Source organism: Peromyscus eremicus, chromosome 17 (genome assembly GCF_949786415.1).
Source record: "Peromyscus eremicus chromosome 17, PerEre_H2_v1, whole genome shotgun sequence".
Lineage (NCBI taxonomy): Eukaryota > Metazoa > Chordata > Mammalia > Rodentia > Cricetidae > Peromyscus > Peromyscus eremicus.
The window spans coordinates 31732238-31755349 of record NC_081433.1 but is presented as its reverse complement, the minus strand read 5'-3'; the positions used below and the strand labels follow the sequence as shown (position 1 = coordinate 31755349).

Sequence of the window (23112 nt, the reverse complement as noted above, 5' to 3'; positions counted from 1 at the left end):
ATAAGATGGAACTACAACCAATGCCAACAATATCAAGCAAGAAACACATACTAAAATCCAGAGAAATATAGAGCATAGGTAAATGGCATGTTACAAAGATCATTCCAAAAGGTGTCCTATCCTAAAGATCCTGAATCTAATACTTAATATGTTCTATCTACTAAGTTGTAACTATAACTGCTAGTTTTCAATCCCATCAAAGACCTGAGAAAAAATATAATGGTACCTGAGAAATGGTAGATGGATGCAAGCAACTTTCGGGAATCTTGCAAGAGGAGACCGAGGCAGCTGGCAGCCTGGACAGTCACCTAATGTTTCTCAGCATTGTTGGTGCATTCAAATTGGCTACAGGCCTAAAGTATCTGACAGACCATTTTCAGAAGCAGGAATTCTGAAAGACCATCTTACCCTGTCTTGGCAGAGTACAGTGGTCGTTTTCCTTGTGTCCCGCTTGTCCAGAAAGGACAGCATTGCATTTGTACTGTCAGCCGTCGAGGCAAGGGCAGTTCTTTGCCCAGTAGGCCATTTTGTGCCAAGAAGACAAACTTCCAAATGGAAATGTCTTAGAAGCCCAACATTCTCTCAGGATCAAATTGGTGCAGCCAGTAGCAATTGTGTCTCACATCAACAGAATTCTAAGTTATTTAAATGCCATATTCTCTAGGTCTATGAAGTGTTCGAAGATTACCTGTCCATCTCACCTATGTATCCGTAAATCTGGATAACCTAACTAACGTAACTATAGAGATGACAAGCATAGGTGACTATAAATCTATAAGTCTTATCTACCGAAATAACCTAAGGACTAAGGCTTCACGTAAACAAGGTAAACAGTCTATAAGCAAATGTATGGTAAATAACGATGACTTCAAAATTGTGACAATACACAAGATATTTATAACAGAGGCAGGAATATATAGTGCGATATGCAATATGACAATAATCTTAAATATATATCAATATACCAAATATCCTAAACAGAAGTAGAACATACATAAAGTATGACATATAAATTTACATTTGTATCAATATACAAATATTTCAAATAAGAGTAGAAATATATGTACATTATTAACAAATATAGTTCTGTATTTGTATCAATATACAAATTATCTTAAACAGGAATATAAAAATAGTTTACATTTGTATCAACATATAAGAATCCATAACAGTGCAAATTACAGTGCAAATTATCTAAGGCTGCTATTTTACTAAATTTGTATACTAGTATATACAATAATCTACCATAATACCTTATACCTATCCATTCCATTTCTTTCCCTTTTTGCTCTCTCTCTCTTTTTTTTTTTTTTAGAATACTGAGTCTAATATTTTCTTCCACCCCCAACCCTATAACCATCATCCATAACCCTGAGAATTATGAAACCTAAGGGAGAAGGGGCGTCGTTTTCTTAGAATTGCTTCCTGCTGTTTAGGGGGTAATGTTATCTCTGTTGGGTACTGTGAGAAAGCTCAGATAGTTAAATCTCAGTTAGACTAACTGTAGGTTCTGCAGCAAGTCTTAGAGTAATGGGTAAGATTGTCTGAAATTCTGGCAAGAAGTGTAGTATGATGATGATTACCATGGCATCATCCTGGATTGGGTAGAGTTGCTGTTGTTGGGGCCCCATCTTCCTTCTGGAGACTTCCGAGATTGCTATTGGAAAAACTTATTTGTTATCAAAATGGAAGGTTTGGATTTAAAGAGGACATAGCATGTAAGAAAGGATTCTGAGAAATCAAGAGTAAGCATGGAGAGAATTAGAATCTAGAAGACAATGGTCCCTTTTTATTGGTTTCCTTCTGTCCCACACCAGAGGGCTCTTCTGATATGGGACTGAAGAATCTCTCAAACTTTTCTTTTAGCAATATGCTTGGGTTTAGATAATATAATAATTATAAGCTTGGCTTATAATTGAATTGGAACCACAACTTTTCTAGATTGATAGAGAGATAGATGTTAGACAGTGAGATTTTACCGTGTGTAGATTGGTACCAATAGATTCTTTCTTTCTGCTGTAAACATCCAGATATCCAAGGCCTTATGATTTTTGGAAGATGGGTATTTCCATTATCCTGGAAAGACAAAAACAGAACCCTACCCCAACCTTTGATTGTTAAATTTTTCTTACAACTTGTAGAGATGTCACATTGGTGGATGATCTTTTACTTCTCCTCATCAAGGGGTTTTTCCTGTTCAAATCAAATTTTTATTAATTTTGTTGGTATCCATAGCTTTTCTCCTCCTGCAGAAACAAAGGCAAAACCCCTTCCCCAATGTAGAACATATCCAGGTTTCCATTCTGAGGTCAGCACATCCTTGAAATAAACCGGTTGGTTTAGCTCAGGAGTTTTGTGTGTCGTCCAATGTCTCTCCGCAGCTGTTGTTCCTTTCTCATCAGCATTGAGAAAACTCAAGGTTAATAAAGCACTATGCAATCTATTTCTAGGAGTCATTGTTACCTGTTGCTGTTTATTTAGCATATCCTTTAAAGTTCGATTGGATCTTTCTATGACTGCTTGGCCTGTGGGATTGTGTGGTATATCTGTAACATGCTTTATATTGTAATAAGCAAAGAATTGTCTCATTTTATTGGAGACGTATGCTGGGGCATTGTCTGCTTAATTTGTACAGGTATTCCCATGATGGCCATAACTTCTAATAGGTGTGTAATCACAGAATCAGCCTTTTCAGAACTCATAGGAGTTGCCCATTGAAATCCTGAATAGGTGTCAATGGTATGATGTACATACTTTAATCTTCCAAATTCTGCAAAATGAAACACATCCATCTGCCAAATTTCATTTCTTTGTATACCTTTTGGATTGCTCCCTGCAGGTAATGGAATTTGGTTATAGATGGAACAAGTAGGACATTTTTTCACAATATCCTTAGCCTGTTGCCAAGTGATGGAGAAATCCTTCTTTAAACCTTTGCTATTTACATGGTATTTCTTATGAAATTCTGAGGCTTCTAGCACATTACCTATTAGTAACTGACCAATCTCATCATTACCTTGTGCTAGAGGTCCTGACAAACCTGTATGGGATCTGATATGTGTTATATATATAGGATGTTCCCTTTTTCTAATGATTTCCTGCAATTGTATGAATAATGACGTTAATTCTGTATTATCAGGAATAAATTCAGCACTTTCAATATGTAAAACAACTCTTTCTGCATATTGAGAGTCAGTGACTACATTGAGGGGTTCTGTGAAGTCCATCAGTACCATAAGAATGGCATACAGTTCTGCCTTTTGTACAGAGCTGTATGGACTTTGTACCACTTTACTTAAGTCTCCTGATTTATATCCTGCTTTCCCTGATTTATTTGCATCAGTATAGAATGTGAGGACTCAGAAATTGGCTTTTGTCGTACAATGTGAGGAAGGACCCATTCAGTCTTCTTTATGAATTCTATTCTCTTGCTTTTGGGATAGTGGTTGTTAATCTCTCCCAAAAAGTTACTGCAGGCTCTCTGCCAGTATTCATTATCTTTCCATAGTGATGAAATTTCCTCATTAGTTAAAGGTACTACAATTTCTGCTGGGTCCATTCCTGTCAACTGGTGAAGTCTTAGTTTACCTTTTTGAATCAAATCAGAGATCTTTTCTATATAAGTCTTTAATTTCTTATTTGGTTTATGTGGTAGGAATATCCATTCCAATATAATATCTTCCCTCTGCATCAAAATACCTGTTGGGGAATGTCTGGAGGGGAATATGACAAGAATGCATTTAAGTTCTGGATCCACACGATCCACATGTGCTTCTCGAATTGTCTTTTCTACTAGAGCCAATTCCTTCTCAGCTTTGGCTGATAATTCTCTTGGACTATTTAATTCTTTGTCCCCTTCTAGAGTATTAGCCAAATTTTGTAGTCCATCTTTGGGTATTCCCATGATACCCAGTAGGTTGGAAATGCTTCCTAATAACTTTTGAAAATCATTAAGAGTCTTCAATCGATCTCTCCTTAGTTGTACCTTTTGGGGTCTAATTTTTTGTAGCTCTATCTTATATCCTAAGTAGTTAATAGAATCTCCTCTTTGTATTTTTTCAGGAGCAATTTGCAGTCCCCAATGAGGCAAAACTTTTTTTACTTCTTCAAACATGCTTTCTAATGTATCTAACTTTGGATCAGCTAATAGGATATCATCCATATAGTGGTAAATTATGGATTGTGGAAACTTTACACGAATTATTTCCAATGGTTTCTGCACAAAGTATTGGCACAAAGTAGGGCTGTTTAACATTCCCTGTGGGAGGACCTTCCATTGATATCTCTTGACTGGCTGAGAATTGTTATAATTAGGTACTGTGAAGGCAAATTTTTCTCTATCATTTTCTTGTAAGGGTATGGTAAAGAAACAGTCTTTTAAGTCAATAACTATTATAGGCCATTCTTTAGGTAGCAGAGAGGGCAAGGGCATCCCAGTCTGTAGGGAGCCCATTGGCTGAATTACTTTAATAGCTCTCAGATCTGTCAGCATTCTCCAATTACCAGACTTTTTTTTTTAATTACAAATACAGGAGAATTCCAAGGGCTTGTAGATTCTTCAATGTGTTGAGCAATGTGTTGAGCTGCTCTTGAACCAGCTGTTCTAAAGCTTGTAGCTTCTCTTTTGTCAAAGGCCATTGTCCAACCCAGACAGGTTTATTAGTTAGCCATTTTAAAGGTAAGGCAGTTGGTACTTCTGAGAGTTCAACAGCAGTTGTGCTCTGTTTGTGAACAGCCTGAATGGTTGGTGCCTGATTTTTATAGCATGCGATGATATTATTCCTAGAAACATGCATTGGTCCGTATTCTTTTTCTGAAAGTGTAGGAATTTTAATCTGGGTATTCCACTGTTGTAACAGATCTCGGCCCCAAAGATTTACTGCTACATTTGCTACATATGGCTTCAGCCTTCCTCTCTGTCCTTCTGGCCCGATGCATTTAACCCACCTCGAACTCTGTTTTATCTGAGATAGGGTGCTAGTCTTCACAACAATAGAAAAAGAAAAACCATCAAAAGTCATGTGGAATCACAAAGGCCTCAGAGAACCAAAGCAATCCTAACCAAAAGACCCAAGACAGGTGGTGGCATCCACCTGTTTCAATTGACATTACAGAGTCATAGTAACCAGAGGAAACTGCATGGTAATGGCACAAAAGTGGATTAACAGAAGAGCCTTACACAAGCCCATGTAGCTACACTCAGCTTTTTTCTTTTTAAATCATAATGCCAAAAATGCTCACTAGGAAAAAGACAACTTCTTTGCCAAATCTGTTTTGAGAAGGTCACATATCCACATGTAGAAGGATGAAAATAGATACTATCTTTCACCCTGAGTAAAAATGAACTTTAAGTGGATCAAAGCCCGTAATTTAAGACTTAAAACTATGAAGCTACTAGAGGAAAAAGATGAGAACAGGTAAGGTCTTAGTGAGTAGGACTCCTAACTAAGGAAATAAGGCCAACAATTGACAAACAGGGCCTCATTAAAATAAAATCCTTCTGATCAGTACTTTTCATTTGCATTTCCTTGATGCCAAGGATTCTTTTATTGAACATAAATTTTTATTTCATACAACATATTCTGATCACAGTTACCCCTCCCTCAGCTTCTCCCAGATCCCCCCATCTCCCCACTCTCTCTCCCTCCTTACATGTTGTCCAGTTGTGAGTCTCTGCATCAGTTCCCATCTACTGTAGGAGGAAGCTTCTCTGATGATGGCTGAGCAAGATACTGACCTATGACTATAGTAGAATGTTCTTAGGAGACATTTCATTGTTACATTCCTTGAACAGAACAGTAATACTGGGTTTTCCCCGAGGTCCATGGCCTATTTAGTCTCAGGTTCTTGACCAACTGAGCAGTGTTAGCCATGGGTTCCACCTCATGGAGTGGGCAAAAAGTGGTTGGCTACTCCTACAATATCTGTGCCACTATTTGTATTGCGCAGGCAGGTGACCCTTGTAGATCAAAGGATTTGTACCTGGCTTGGTGGTTACCTTTCTGCTCTGGTAGCATGCAGAGTGCCTTCTAGTACCATGAATACTAGTCAGTATGGGTGAAGGCTCTAGTTATTAACCAGCACTACTTCCCTGTATTAAATGTGCTATGTAACTGTTGTGTTTGGCAATAGTACCTTATTATTGTTTTGTGGTGAACAATCAGTAGATGGCTGAAGGTTTTAAACTCTATCTTTCTTTCTTCCTCTCTTTCTTTCTTTAGTTTTCATTTTACATACCAACCACTGTTTCCCTCCCTCTCCTTCTCCTGTTCTCCCTCCCTTCCCCCCATTCTACCACCATTCACTCCTCATAGTGGTTAAGGCCTCACTTCAGGAGTCAACACAGGCTAGGATACCAAGTTGGGGTAGGACCAAGCTCCTCCCCCTTGCATTAAGGCTGAGTACTGCATCCCACCATAGGTCTGTGCTACTAGTGTTATATTTTGGAAATGGTCTCTGAGTCCATTGTACTCAAGGCTACTTCCCACTTTCTCTTCTATCAGGTTCAGTGTAAGTGGATTTATGTTGAGGTCTTTGATACATTTGGACTTGAGTTTTATGCATGGTGATAGACATGGAGCTGTTTGCATTTTTCTACATGTCCACATCCAGTTATACCAGCATCATTTGTTGAAGATGTTTTTTTCCCCATTGTACAGTTTCGGCTTCATTGTCAAAAATCAGGTGTTCATAAGTGTGTGCATTAATGTCAGATTTATCAATTTGATTCCATTGATCCACATGTTGGTTTTTATGCCAATACCAAGCTGTTTTTATTACTATAGCTCTATAGAAGAGCTTGAAATCAGGGATGGTGATGCTTCTGGAAGTTCCTTTATTGTACAGGACTGTTTTGGCTATCCTGGGTTTTTTGTTTTTCCATAAGAAGTTAAGTATTGTTCTTTCTAGGTCTGTGAAAAAAAGTGTTGGGATTTTGATGGGGATTTTGAATTGAATCTGTAGATTGCTTTTGGTAAGATTGCCATTTTTACTATGTTGATCTGCCCTATACATGAGCATGGCAGATCTTTCCATTTTTTAATATCTTCTTCAATTTCTTTCTTCAAAGACTTAAAGTTCTTGTCATACAGGTCTTTCACTTGTTTGGTTTGAGTTACCTTAAAATATTTTATATTATTTGTGGCTATTGTAAAGGGTGATGTTTCTCTGATATCTTTCTCAGTCCATTTATCATTTGTATATTGGAGGGCTACTGATTTTTTTTTTTGTTAATCTTGTATCCTTCCTTATTACTGAATGTGTTTATCAGCTGTAGGAGTTCTCTGGTAGAGTTTTTGGGGTCACTTATGTATACTACCCTATCTCCTGCAAATAGCAAATGTTTTACTTCTTCCTTTCTAATTCGTATCCCCTTGATCTCCTTTTGTTTTCCTATTGCTCGAGCTAGAACTTTGAGTACTATATTGAATAGATATGGCAATAGTGGACAGTCTTGTGTTGCTCCTGAGTTTAGTGGAATCACTCTGAGTTTCTTATCAATTTGTTTGATGTTGGCTGTTAGTTTGCTGTATTTTGCTTTTACTATGTTTGGGTATGTTCCTTGTATCCCGGTTCTCTTGTAGACTTTAATCATGAAGGGGTGTTGATTTTGTCTAAGGCCTTTTCAGCATCTAATGAGATGATCATGTGGTTTTTTTCTTCAGTTTGTTCATATGGTGGATTATATTGACAGATTTTCATATGTTGAACCATCCCTGAATCTCTGGGATGAAGCCTACTTGAACATGGTGGATAATTCTTTTAGTGTGTTTTTGATTTGATAGCCAGTATTATATTTAGTGTTTTTGCATCAATTTTCATGAGGGATACTGTACTGTAATTCTTTTTCCTATTTGTGACTTTGTGTGGCTTGGGTATCAGGGTAACTGTAGCTTCATAAAAAGCTTTGTTTGGTAATGTTCCTTCTGTTTCTATTGTGTGGAACAATTTGAAGAGTATTGGTATTAGCTCTTCTTTGAAATTTTAGTAGAATTCTGTGATGAAACTATCTGGCTCTGTGCTTTTTTAGGTTGGGAGACTTTTGATGACTTTTCTATTTCCTTAGGTGTTATAGGTCTATTTAAATTGTTTATCTGATCTTGATTTAATTTTGGTATGTGGTACCCATTCAGAAAATTGTCCATTTCTTTTACATTTTCCAATTTTGTGGAGTGGAGTTTTTCGAAGTGTGACCTGATGATTCTCTGGATTTCCTCAGTGTCTGTTGTTATGTCCCCCTTTTCATTTCTGATTTTGTTGATTTGGATATTCCTTCTCTACCTTTTGGTTAGTTTGGATAAGGGCTTGTGTATCTTGTTGATTTTCTCAGAGAACCAACTCTTTGTTTCATTGATTCTCTGTATTGTTTTCTTTGTTTCTATTTTATTGATTTCAGCCCTCAATTTGATTATTTCCTGTTGTCTACTCTTCCTGCATAGTTTGCTCCTTTTTGTTCTAGCTTTCAGGTGTGCTGTTCAGTCGCTGGTGGAGATTTCTCCCTCTTCTTTATGTGGGCACTTTGTGCTATGAACTTTCCTCTTCACACTGCTTTCATAGTGTCCCTTAAGTTTGGGTATGTTATGCCTTCATTTTCATTGAATTGTAAGAAGTCTTTGATTTCTTTCTTTATTTCTTCCTTGACCCAGTGATGGTTTCTTGAGCATTGTTCAGTTTCCATGAGTTTGTAGGTTTCCTGCAATTTACGTTATTGTTGAATTCTAACTTAAAGCCATGGTGGTCTGATAAGATTCAGGGTCTTATTCCAATTTTTTTGGTATATGTTGAGATTTGCTTTGTTACCAAGTATGTGGTCCATTTTGAGGAATTTCCATGAGGTGCTGAGAAGAAGGTATATTCTTTTGTGTTTAGGTGAAATATTCTGGAGATATCTGTTAGGTCCATTTGAGTGATAACATCTGTTAGAGTCCTTATTTCTGTTAAGTTTCTGTCTGGCAGACCTGTCCAGTGGTGAGAGTGGGGTGTTGAAATATCCCACTATTAGTGTGTGGGGTGTGATGTGTGATTCATGCTTTCATATTTTTTTTAAATGTAGGTGCCCTTGTACTTGGGGCATAAATGACTTCGTCTTGATGAATTTTTCCTTTGATGAATATGAAATGTCCTTCTCCATCTCTTTTGATTAATTTTAACTTGAAGTCTATTTTGTTAGGCATTAGGATAGCTACACCAGCTTGTTTCTTAGGACCATTTGACTGGAAAATCTTTTCCCAAAGCTTTACTCTGATGTAATGTCTTGTCTTTGAGGTTGAGATGTGTTTCTTGTATGCAGCAGAAGGATGGAACCTGGTTTCATATCCATTCTGTTAGCCTGTGTCTTTTTATAGGAGAATTGAGTCCATTGATATTGTGAAATATTAATGACCATGATTGTTAATTCCTGTTATTTTTGGTTTTGTTAGTGATGGATGTATTGTGTGTGTGTGTGTGTGTTTCTCTTCTTTGGGATTTGCAGTTGTGTGGTTATCTATATTGCCTGTTCATGGGTGCAAATAACTTCCTTTGGTTCCTTTGGTTGGAGTTGTTCTTCTAGTACTTTGTGTAGGGCTGGATTTGTGGATATGTATTGTTGAAATTTCATTTTGTCATAGAATATCTTTTTTCTCCATCTATGGTGATTGAGAGCTTTGCTGGGTACAGTAATCTGGGCTGGCATGCATGATCTGTTAGTGTCTGCAGAATGTCTGTCCAGGACCTTCTGGCTTTCAGAGTTTCCATTGAGAAGTTGGGTGTAATTCTGATAGGTCTCCCTTTATATGTTGCTTGTCTTTTTTCCTTTGCTGCTCTACTTTCTTTATTCTGTATATTTAGTGTTTTGATTATTATGTGGTGAGGGGACTCTTTTTGGTCAGTCTATTTGGTGTTCTGTAAGCTTCTTGTATCTTCACAGGCATGCCTTTTTTTAGGTTGGGAAAGTTTTCTTCTATGATTTTGTTGAATATACTTTCTGTACGTTTGAACCGGAATTCTTATTCTATCCCTATTATTCTTAGATTTGGTATTTTCATGCTGTCCCAGATTTCCTGGATGTTTTATGTTAACAATTTGCTGGATTTAAAATTTTCTGTGACCAATGATCTATTTTCTGTATCATATAGTCAATGCCTGAGAGTCTCTCTTCCATCTCTTGTATTCTCTTGGTTATGCTTGCCGCTCTGTAGTTCCTGTTCATTTACTCAGATTTTCTGTTTCCAGCATTCCCTGCATTGGTGTTTTCTTTATTGCCTCTATTTCACTTTTCAAGTCTGGAATTGTGTCTTTCACAAGTTTGATTGCTTTTTCTTTGGTTTCTTGGTTTCTTTAAGGAAGTCAATGATTTTTTTTTTACAATTTTTTGTTTGTCTTTTCCTCCATTTCTTTAAGGGAATTTTTTATTTCTCTTTAAGGGCCTCTATCATCTTCATAAAGTTATTTTTATGATAGTTTTCTTGTGGTTCATCTGCATTGGGATGTTCAGGTCTTGCTGATGTAAGCCCCTATTTCTAGCGATGTCATATTGCTCTTTATGTTGTTGAATGTGTTTTCACACTGCCGTCTACACATTTCTTCCTTCAATCCATACAGGTGGGGTCCGTGCCTCCAGGAGTCCCTGTTCCTCCTATCAGTCCAGGTGGGGCCTGTGGCTCCGGTGGTCACTCTTCTTCCCGTTCAGTGCAGGAGGGGCATGTGAGTTCCCTCGTTGGTGCCACAAGGGTAATTGGCAAGTGGGCAGGGGAAGATGCTGCTGCTGAGTCTCTTGGAATCTTCTTCCCAATCAGTGTCGGGGGGGGGGCTGTGTCTCCAGCTCCAGTGGTCACTGGTGCCTTGGAGTATAGTTGACCAGGGAGGGAGAGGCTGCTGCCCAGACTCTGGGGCTGCACTGGGTACAGGGAGGGGCATGGTATGTGCCCCAGAGACCGTGGGCAAGAGAACTGGGCTGCCCAGTTTTGAGTTCAGGGCCTTACCTCTTCTTCCCCAATCTAAAACATTTTAAAGTAGTCATAGTGATTTGTATTTTTTTTCCTTTAAGAACTCTACTTAGCTCATTCTAAAAGCTGGATTGGTTATTTCTTTATTGTTTATGTATTTGTACCTGAGAGTGTGTTATATGAGCATGTGGGTGTACATGCATGTGTGTTGAGCTATGTATATGTGTGTGCATGTGTATGCATTTATGTGGAGGGGAGCCAACAGTTGACGTTTGTTATTTTCCTTAATCACTCATCTACCCACCATGTTTTTTGAGACAAGCTCTCTCAGTGGACTTGGAGCTCATCAGCTCAGTTAGGGGGGCTGACCAGTGAGCTCAAAGTGTTCACTTGCTTCTACATCTGCTCCCAGTTTTGGGGTTATAGGTATATGCCACCATGCTTGGCTCCTTATGTGGATGCTGGGAATCAGAGCTCACTTTCTTATGCTTGTGTGGCAGGCACTTTACAGGCTGAGCCATAACCTAAGTCCATGTGTATTTTTGATATTAGCCTTCTATCATGTTCTATCTGGTAAAGATGTTTGTGTGTTTGTGCCATTCTATAAGCTTTCTCCAGTGATTGGCATGCTTCCTTTACTGTTCAAAAGCAACAGGGAACACAGCATATTGGTGCTAAATGGTTCTGAGGAAACCACCAATGTGGAATGAGGCAGTGAACTCATCCTCAAACACACATCCACCACCACCAACACCACCATCACCACCACCACCACCAACACCACACCATACCTCACTCAGGACAGAAAAGAGACAGGGAACACAAGAGGGATGAATCATCCAGGCTGGCATCAAGAGAATAAATGAGAGGAAAGTGAGTAAGGATGAAACAAAGCAAAAATGTTATTCATTGGTGATAGAAGTTTAAACTGGTATATGCTTTATGAAAATCATTGTGGATGTTCCTCAAAAACCTAAACAATGGAGCTATAATATAAAACCCAGCTATACTACTCTTGGACATCTATCAAAAGGACTATATATCCTACTACAGCAATACTTGACATCCATGTTTATTACTGCTGTACTTTTGGATACAGGGAGTCACTATGAATCTCTGGCTGTCCTGGAACTCACTATGTAAACGAGGCTGGTCTCAGACTCATAGAGATCCAGCTGCCTCTGCCTCCTGAGGACTGGAGTTAAAGATGTGCTCCACTAAGTCTGGCTGCTGCTTCATTCTCAATAGCAAAGACATTGAATCATTCTAGATGTCAATCGACAGATTAAAAGATAACAATAATGTGATATGTGTGTACATACAATGGAATTTTGCTACAAAGAAAAATGAAGTTAGGAAATTGTCAGGAAATTGAATGGAACTGGAAAAACCTATGACATCAGGTAATCAAGGCTCAAAACAACCCATCTATGTTCTCTCCCTCATATGCATATCTTAGCTTCTAATTTTCATGTATAGTTAATGTGAAAACATGAGGAAAATACAAAGAGCCCCATGAATTCTGACTTTAAATAACTGATTCTTTAAAAACACTTAAATAGCTCAAAGTAGCTTAATAGTGTCAATGCTTTGCTGCTCAAACATTTCTTTTTCTGACGGCATTGCAGTTTCCCACTCTGAAGTTTTGTAGTACTCAAAGTACTAGTGCATCGATAACTTGCAGGAAACATCTTTGCTATTGTATCACAAGAATGGCTTTCCCTTCCATTTGCAATACTTGTCCATACAGGGACTTTGAAGGTCTCCTTATGTTGGTCTGTGGGCATACCCTTCTCATGAGTAAGTACACATTTGTTCATGTCTCCCCAGTAAGAATACCCCAAACCATGTGCTAATCAACTCAGTTCACTTTATTAGAAGAACCTTAAATAGAATAGATGTCTTTTGCTTTCAAAGCTAAGCAACATTGGGCTTGGTTAGTACTTGGATGGGAGCCTTAGTCCATAAGAGCAACATGTCCCTAAATTCTTTTCTAGGCCCCATCCTACTATTACACTGACAAAGAAAACAAAATGAAAAACCTGGGGATATCCAAGCCATAATCGGGATAGAAAGGTTTAATAGTGTCAAGGTAATTGTATAAAGACAGCCACTTAGTATCCATGTAGACACACCAGAATTCTACTCTGGTTCTTCTGTTAGAAAAACATAGCAAGAAGCCAAATTCCCCAATTCAGTGATGATGCCCAAGGTCAGAGGTGAGCTTCAGTCCATCATGGACCAGCTCTCCTTCAGTCGTCTGTCCCACTTTACATATGTGGGCCTGCAGACTGTCATTGGGGTTGTAAACATCTGCATTCCAACTTTTGAAGGTGTGTGAGGATCAGCATCTACAATCTACAGAGGATCCTTCTACTCCCTACCTTCTTGCCAAATTCAAGTTCAAAATCAATGAAGTGTCCTAATAGAGACACTGTGTGTCCTTGAGACAAGCCCCTTTCGTGTCCTGTGTTTGTTTGCAACGAGATCATGAAGCTATTGAATTTAGAAATTTCAGAAGGCCCTATAAAGCCTTCCAATTCATCAACTATTACTTGGAGATGGTGGTATATGATGCTAATGATAATTGCCATGATAACTAATAATGCCCTGCTCATGACTCTGTTACTGTATCACAGCAAAATATCTGGGTTTTGCTTCTCTCTCAGGGGAGATCTTTACATGGACTGTGCCCGATGCCACCCTCAGATGCCATGGGGGCACCGAGTAGGCACTGCTGAACAAAGGCAGGCTGTGCTGGCTCTGGGCATTTCAGATCGCTCTCATTGTTTGGCATTTCTCTTGATCCAGTTCTTCTCACCACCACAGAGGTCTGCTTTTTTATTTTATGATTTTTAAAACTGAATTTGGATGACTGGTGTTATTTCTACAGAAAAGATGACAGTGACTCCTTATATTACACATTTAACACAGATTTTTAAGAACTCTAATCTTCTCAAATATAATTTTATATGCATGTATGTGTATGTACGTGTTGCGTGCATAGGCATGTTTGTATGTGAACCTATGCAACTAGGTGGAAGTGCACATTGCTCATATGTGAGCATGTTCATGTGGAGACAGGAAAACAACCTCTCGAGGCACCATCAGAAACTCTGTCCACCTCCTTGAAGACAAGGACTCTTGACCTGGAGTTCACCAATGAGGATAGAATGGCCACTGAGTGACCCCAGGGGCCTCCCTGTGTCTCCCTGCCCAGAGCTAGGATTACAGGCACCCAGCACCACCACAGCTGGCCTTCTACCATGGATTCTAGAGAACTCAGGTTCTCATAGTTGTGAGGCAGGCGCAGTACTAATAGAGTGAGCTTTATAGCCCTGCATCCTATATTACAAACAGAAGTGTAAGGAGTTCAATTGCTTACCTTCTGCTAAGAGACCTGAAGAAATTCTACTTAATTACATGGCAAAATTCTGAGGAAAGAATATGAACAAGTGAAAATTTAAAAAAATCTTCTGATGTGTGACTCCCTCCTGTGTTCTGTGTTGTACAAGGGATGTTCTAGGTCACTCCGCATGCAGACATAAATACTATGCTCCTGAGGTACCCACACATCACAATCTACATGGTGTAGGCACCACCTCTAGACTGGAGATCACCATGAAGAGACCGAGGATATTCAGCCCAGAGTTTGGGAATGAGCTCCCTGATTGGGGGATCCCAGTGTCTGATAGGGTTTTGGTAACTTGGTGTTTGACCCTTTTTGATTCAGGAAATGTACAAAGACCCAGGTCTCAGCACCTGGGAGGCAGGTTGCTTGGTAGTTGTTTTGTGTCTCTGGGGCTTACAACGCTGTTGCTTCAGAGAGCTAGTAGCAACCAACCACTGTCTACTCCATGAGTCACAGTGTGAGGTAGCATGAAGTGAAAAACATCAGCTAAGTGTTAGCACTAGACTTTTATTGATTACTGAGGTTTGAATCCTGAAATACTAAACATCTCGATGGTTTTGTTCCTGGGAATTCTTAAACAAGCAATGCCTCCAGGGCCAAGTTCACACATGGAAAGACATGGGAATGTTTGGAAGATTTGTTGTGAGTTTTGGAATTATGAGCTTTTGCTAGCAGTGCTGATGTCACTGGACTCTTCTTCTTCTTCTGAAGAGGAAACACTTGGTTCTTTACTCCTACGTGGTATTCCATACTTATTCCGCAGACAAATGAACACAAACAGTGGGAAAATAAGAAAAAGAATCTGAATAATGCTCACCCAGTTATTTTTCTTGGATTTCATTTGTTTTGGAGGTGGAGTTGAAGGTGGAGTTGGAGGTGAGGGTAGTGATTCAGGTACAGGTGAAGTTGGAGTTGGAGGTGCAGGTACAGGTGGAGGTGGAGGTGCAGTTGGAGGTGGAGGTGCAGGTGCGGGTGGAGGTGGAGGTGCAGGTGGAGTTGGAGGTCGAGGTGCAGATGCAGGGCCACTGTCCACACTCCCCCCAAAGCCACGTGCCAGACAAAATGGTGGCTGCCACCCGGAGTTGCAGTGACAGTGGTGTAAATTGTTACAGACCCCTTGCATATTGCATGTCTCTGGTGAGCAATGACTTACCCAAATCGACTTATTGACACACTTTCTATTAATGCACACGTGCTCTGGACCACAGTCTGTGCCATCTTTCACATGGCCAATGTCAGGTATTGTCATTCCAAAATGGTAGTCAGTCCCCCAACAGGTGACACCATTAAGATGTGTCCAGTGAACACTGGAATGGTCTTTCAAAGAAGGCAGAGCTTTTACGTTCTCACACTGCACTCTCCCACAGAGGATGTCTGAGTCCTTACATCTTAAGTATGTACTCCTGAATAGACCACAGTTGCCAAAACGGTCACCTTGGCTGTTGATTTCTCTGTAGCATCTCTGAGCTGCGCTCCTGGCTTCTTTGCCAAAGATCTGCTGACACTGTACATCTCGATTATTACATCTCTTTTCATAGCAGTAGCCACCATCTTTACAGGAGCTCCCATCAAGCAAATACACATCCTTAGGGCACTCATGTGAAAGTCCATTGCACCATTCTGGAAGGTCACATTCGTTGTCCTTTGCTCTGCACACTGTGCCAGATGGCATGATCTGGCAATCTTTGCAGCAAAGCCCAAAAGCACAGGCAGCCCCACCTTGGAGGGTACAGCCCCTTGTACAACATGGATCTGCTGTACATTTTTTCCAAGATCCACAATCACACTGCTCTCCATCATCAACCACACCATTCCCACAGGACTTTAATTTGTATGTGCCTATTGGCTTCTTTTCCTTGCGCATACAGTTGGCAGTAGTAGCATAGACTTTCCAAAAGTCAGCATAACTGCAGTTACTGAATTTGAGGGTGCCACTGTCTGTTGGAGCCATTAAGCATCGTTCCATTCCACAGGTACATGAACCCTCATCATGCAGCATACCCAAATTATGACCTATTTCATGTGCTGTAATTTGTCCAAAATGAAAAAGATTATCTCCGATCAGACGATCAACTCCACAATTATCCCATGGCATACAAACAGTCCCAACATAGGCTAAACCAAGATACCGTTCAAAATCATATAGCACAAAAAGATGTGCAATATCATTTTGAATACGATTATTAAGGCTGATACCTTTCCAAAAACAAAAGTCTGTCAGGAGATCATCTATGTTATTCACTGTTACTGGATTTCCTTCATTCCACATCTCAACTCCAAGCAAAACTACCTCAACATCCAGTGTAAGGTAAATCTCATTTATTAATCCAACAATGATCAATATTTCCTGTAACACACGAGATTGATTGCCATTCAGATAACGAATTCGCTCATAGTCAACAACCAGTGCCAGCTCAAGAAAACTCTTGTGGGTCCACCAGCCCTCATACCCACTTTGCATCAGTGTGGGGTTATCATTCCCATGGAGCTTCATTTGCCATGCAAGCTTCTCTTCTGTCAATGCGCACCTCATGGGGAGTAATTGTGTCTCCTCACTGTGTATCTTGCGAACCAAATGTTCAAATGTGGAAGAATGGTTCTTGGGCTTGATTTCATATACTGTCCCATTTATCTGTAATATTCCTTGAATGCCTCCAAAACAGGTGGTAAGAGCAACCATGGAGTCAGGGTCTCTATCCATATATCCATGGTAGTAGCAATCCTTCTGGACAAAAGGCTGGTCCTTGTGTAGAGCACCTTGGTCAGTGTAAGTGAATACAGAGAGCTGTCTAGATATGAAAGCCCTTTTGGCTTTCATGTAGATAAAATGTCTCTGACCCCCAAAGTGCAAGCTATAGGTCAGCCATCCCATAGCCCACATTGTTCTGTTGCCTGTGACCCGTAAGGGTATCACTACTTCTGGGAGGCTGGTGTGTTGAGCATGCTCAGTCAAGGGCCATGTGGAAAGAAGGATCAACATCTCCAACCAGAGGTGCAGATGAGTTATTCTCGTGTGCACCACAGCCTCACCCATAACCACCATGTCCCATGAGACATCAAAGGAGGAAATGCTTTGTCTTGGCTGCATGCAGTGCTGACTCTCAATGGTCTGTCTTCTGGCTGAGTTGATGCATTAGAGCAGCAAGACTAAATGACATAGGAAGAAAAAGGCAGACATAGGAGTAGCTTAGTTATGGGCAGGCCAAGGTAGAAGAGAGAGCCAGGCATGAGATTAAATGGCTCAGGTATTGGTCTAAGGCACAACTCCACATAGTGCACTTGATTTGCTGTTTAATTTTGTTGAAGTACAGTCAAACTATGGGTGTAAGTAAGAATTATAATTTGTCCATGTTGATGCCTTCTATACCTACATAGAGAACTCTTTTTTTTAACATATTGCTTCTTAAATATACCACTTCACATACCTACAATAAATATTTAAAGCAAAAGGTATCACTAGACAATGGTCATATATCATATTTTAATAAGGCAAAATTGGTATCTACATATCAATTTAGAATACATACAAAGTGTTCTTTCAATTTCCAACAATGAGTTATTGAGTAAATTTACATTGGAGAGATTTGTAAACACTGCTTATATTACTTTTCAATTATCAGTTCAGTACACACACACACACACACACACACACACACACACACACACACATACACACACATCTCCACACAGTAAATAATTACTTTTTCTATCTCAGTTCAAATCTGTATACTTGAAAAATTTCAAAGCATCCCTATTCAAAAGCTGATGACCAGAGTTGCTAAGGCCTGGTGGTGGTAGCTATTGATACCTTTTTTCTCATTGGACCTGACAGTCCTGTCTCCTAGTATTCCAAATATGCTTGTGTTCATATGTCAGTGCTCGGGCCAGCTTTAGTCAGAAAAGCTCCTGTTTGTGTTGTGTTCCTAGAAACATGGTATTTACATAGATAGCTTGGCAACTTGGCTGAAGTCTGAAGTCACTGAGAGATGTATTTCAAACATATCTCATGCTTCTTTAATAATTTATATATGTGTTCCTGTAGCTTGAGTTTTCCTGCCTGGCCCACAGTCAGGGCAAATCTCTGTCACCTGCCAGTCCCACAGCCATCAGACCCAACCAAGTAAACACAGAGACTTATATTGGTTACAAACTGTATGGCCGTGGCAGGCTTCTTGCTAACTGTTCTTACAGCTTAAATTATTCCATTTCTATTAATCTATACCTTGCCACATGGCTCGTGGCTTACCGGCATCTTCACATGCGGCTTGTCATGGTGGCGGCTGGCAGTGTCTCCCTCACCCAGCTTCCTGTTCTCTCAATTCTTCTCTTTGTTAGTCCCGCCTATACTTCCTGCCTGGCCACTGGCCAATCAGTGATTTATTTATTGACCAATCAGCAACACATTTGACATACAGTCCATCCCACAGCACTTCCCCTTTTCTTTTCTTAAAAAGGAAGGTTTTAACCTTTACACATCTCCAAAGTCAGTTTGGTGTATTTGGGAATTTGGGCGTAGCTTCTCTTGCTACTTCCTGCTGAAGGGGGGGCGCTGTATCTTATGGGGACACAAAGAAAATTTTAGGATCATGGAGTAGTCCGTGAGGCTGTATCGTCTGAGCCAGTCGCCTTGAAACCATTCTGGATGTTGGATCATCTGGGCCATGGTGTCATCGGAGACCTTTTAGGTGGTCTTGGCTGGTCAAACCTGATGTATCTTAATCTGGAACAAATCCATAGCCTCTGGCTTTCTGTGGAAACAAAAGAAGAGCCTCCTTTCCAAAGCAACATATCCTTACATCCAAATTTTGAAGTCAAGGTACCTTTAAAATATACATTTTGGCATAACTCAACAGCTTTTGTAATCAAATGTTTTTCTTCAGTTACGAATATCAAAGAGAACATAATCCAGATTCTCCATGTGGTAGCCATCTTTACGTGGCTTATTTTTTTATATTACCTTGAGTCTTTTGCTTTAAACAGCAGCCTTCTAAGCCTGAAAGGGCGCTGGCGCTGCTGGCTGCACCCACTTCAGCTTCCCAACATTGCGGTGGTACGTTTTCCGCCAGCTCTGGGAGCAATCAACTCTCAGAAACAGTGGGTCTATGCTTCTATCAAAGCAGCGTGTAGCCCAGAAACCTCTTTTTTTGTTTTGTTTTGTTTTGTTTTGTTTTGTTTTGTTTTGTACTAGCAAAGGCTAAATCCACCACACAGTTTAATGTGCCACTTGTAGAGGCCTCATTCCCGCCATACTGCAGGTCGAGCTTGCATGCCAGGAACCCGCCAGTAGCTCAAACACGCAGGCTGCCGCTAGCTTGAAAGAGACAACTAGGAGCTGTTTTTAGCTCCGTTTTAGAATCTTTTTACTCAGGTTTTAGGTGGAAACTCTTGCCAACACGTTGGGCGCCATTTGTAGCTTGAGTTTTCCTGCCTGGCCCATGGTCAGGGCAAATCTCTGTCACCTGCCAGTCCCACAGCCATTAGACCCAACCAAGTAAACACAGAGGCTTATATTGGTTACAAACTGTATGGCCGTGGCAGGCTTCTTGCTAACTGTTCTTACAGCTTAAATTATTCCATTTCTATTAATCTATACCTTGCCACATGGCTCGTGGCTTACCAGCATCTTCACATGCAGCTTGTCATGGTGGCGGCTGGCAGTGTCTCCCTCACCCAGCTTCCTGTTCTCTCAATTCTTCTCTCTGTTAGTCCCACCTATACTTCCTGCCTGGCCACTGGCCAATCAGTGATTTATTTATTGACCAATCAGCAACACATTTGACATACAGACCATCCCACGGCATGTTCCATACTGTTTCTTAATTCAATTCTCAATTTTTTCACCATACCAAGGAACCCATCAGAAAGTAGACACTGTGTTTCCTTTTACAGGATGTTTTTATTATTGAATTTAAATCAAAATATGTTAAGCTGTAAAATCAAAAAGTTTTCACTGGCTTCATTTTTACTCAATGCTGTAGCTTTTCACTAATTGTTTTCCTGAATCTTTGTTTTGTCACTACATATATGCACCTGGGATCTTGTTTGAGGAAAAATCTTAATTATATTTTTACAATCATAATAGTGCCTTAAGTACTTGAATGAAGTATGCAAGGACAAAAATTAGAGGCTTGCGAGACTAAAGCAATGAATGAGAACATAAATCGCTGTGAGTCAAGCATGAGAACTGGGTTTGGATCCAAAGAACTCATGTTTACATTCTAGGATTGGTGGTTTGTGTCTATAACCCCAAGACTGGCAGATGAGGCTACAGAGGAGTGAACAGAAACAGAGAAATCCTAGGGTCTTTCAGGACAGCCAGTCTAGCTACATCAATAATTTCTGTGTACAATGAGACATCCTGTCTTGAAATTAGATGAAGAAAAATGACTCAAACATTCAACATCTACCTGTGACCTGCACACATGTGTTCATATATGAATATATATATGTATATATATATATATATATATATATATATATATATATATATTCACAAGAGAACACTTGTGTAACACACAGTCACACATACAAACACACATACACACACACACACACACACACACACACACTCACACACACAGATGTCTTATTGCATGAAATGCCTAGAGGCCATACCAGAAAAGAAGAAGAGAAAAAAAAAACTTTTGAGGACAGAATTCCTTAGTTGTGAGTAACCTCTCAATACTCTGATTTGCTTTCCATGTCTTTGTGGTTTGGTTTTGTTACTTGGTCTGGTTTTGATCTCATGGTCTTTTAGCCTCAGCCTCCCACTCAAGTGTGGGGATTACAGACATGTACCATCATATTGCTTTTCATACTATACTTGAAATACACTTGCCAATTTTTAATATTAGTCTCTGCTCTAATGGTAAAGGTTTATTTTTGTCATGATACTCTTGATAATTAGCCTAACCCATATAAATTTATCATAATTTATTCTTAAAATGTTGTTATGCAATCTTCTTAAAGGAAAACAAACTCAAAAGAGTGTGATCTGGATTGTCTCTGTACAATATTTGGCACATTGATTCAACAGGCCACAGATCCTGAGTGACTGTAACCTCTTCATTTATAAAGATACATAGTGCCATAATGTACAGAAACCTTAAGTTTGACTTTCAAAACTCTTTTGTCCATTTTCTGTCCATAGCTTCACCAAATTCATCCACCTCTGTACCATAGTTACTATCTAGTATATTCCTGATGCAATGTCTAGCTTAATGTCATTCAAAGCAAGAGTAGTCACACATTAAAAATGTTTAGAATGCCCAATCAAACAAATAGAGCAGAATAGGAGAAAAACTCAGTGATTCTTTTATCTGGAAAAGGTCTGAAACACTGTATGACAATCATGGTGTGCGCTTGGACTCATAGTCCAATTTTTTGTGTTTCTACCCTCTAGTGCTACTTACTGGCAGGTGAAGCCACAATGCTCATGATCTTTTCTAATGATAGCTTGCTTCATGTCTCATTTGAAACATAGATTATTTTTGAGACCTTCCATGACAAGGAGACTATTTGCCCCCACATTCCATATGGTTTAGTTCTAGATTGAACTGCTTAGTAACAAGAAACTCTCAGGCTGTAGAACCTGGCAACTGGCTAAGATTCTAATCTACTCCTTTACTATCTCAACCAGTTTACTTTGGATTGACTCCTTCCTCAGTATGAGTAACCAGATTTTCTAGTATGCTTCAATAACTTTTCAAAATGAACTAATCTCATTTCTTTATCACCGTCTGGATTTTCCCCATAAGTCATATACTTATTAAACCTTCTGTAGATTTGCTCATGTTGCCAATAGATCCTCAGCTTATTTTCACCATCCAGGCAAAAACAAATAACTAGCTTCTTCATTACATGACATCATAGATCACATGGACTTAACAGACAGTTATATAATGATCCATCTGAAGACTACAGATCTTAGTATCCTAGAACTTTCTCTAAAAGAAATCAAAGATTAGGACAGAAATGCAAGTCTTAACAAATGTATGGGAACTGACATAATTCTTTATATTCTCTCTGAACACAATGATGTAAAACCACAAATCGATTAGCACAAGCAACTATCAAACATGCATAAACTCTGGAAGATGAAATAATATAACCCACTGAATGATGAATGATTGGTCCTTGATGATATCAAGGAATTTCTAAAAAAGAAAGTAAAACATAGCATATAAAAGCCCATGGGACACCATGAAATCAGTCATAAGAGGAAAGTATATAGGTCCAAGTGTTTACATTAAAAATGAGAATAATCTCAAATAATGTGAAACTAAGGACCTTATATAGACAAGAACATGCAAAATCCTAAATTAGTAGTTGACAATAAATAATTCAGGGCAGAAATGAAAGAGCAGAAATAAAAAACATAATTTTTTTGTGACACAGATGGTTTGTTGGAAAGAAAAACAAGATCAACAAATCGTGAGCCACACTAACTAAAAGAGTGAGAAAATCCAGATTAATGAGATGAGAGATGAAAGAGAATTGTTATGACAGACATGAATGAAATTTAGAACACCATGAAGACACATGTCAGTATACCCATCCCAGCAAGCTGGACAATCTAAAAGGAATGGAAAAGGATGACTTTCTAGAGGCCTAAGACCTACCAAAATAAACCAAGGTGACAATGCCCAAACTAGATATCTTATGCCACCAAGTAAAATCTCCAGTGCCAGGAAGGAGTTACATCCTGTTGAGTTGTTTGCCAAAACATCACAAGCTATTGCCAAGGCTACTGGTTGCTTGCCACAACCTGATGGT

General features: G+C 39.4%; 1 protein-coding gene across 1 annotated transcript; it reads right to left on the bottom strand.

Annotated features, from left to right (window-relative positions):
- Positions 1 to 14824: 14824 nt before the first annotated feature.
- Positions 14825 to 21934, bottom strand: LOC131894458 (disintegrin and metalloproteinase domain-containing protein 25-like). Its single transcript, XM_059244711.1, has 2 exons — positions 21750 to 21934; positions 14825 to 17484 (listed from the first exon to the last, which is right to left on the bottom strand). Exon 2 carries the CDS (start codon positions 17423 to 17425, stop codon positions 14993 to 14995), a length of 2433 nt encoding a protein of 810 aa, XP_059100694.1. The 5' UTR covers positions 17426 to 17484; positions 21750 to 21934; the 3' UTR covers positions 14825 to 14992.
- Between the last annotated feature and the right edge of the window lie 1178 nt (positions 21935 to 23112).

Coding starts and splice junctions, on each gene's coding strand:
- LOC131894458 (XM_059244711.1), bottom strand. CDS start 17,425: ATGCAGCCAAGACAAAGCATTTCCTCCTTTGATGTCTCATGGGACATG.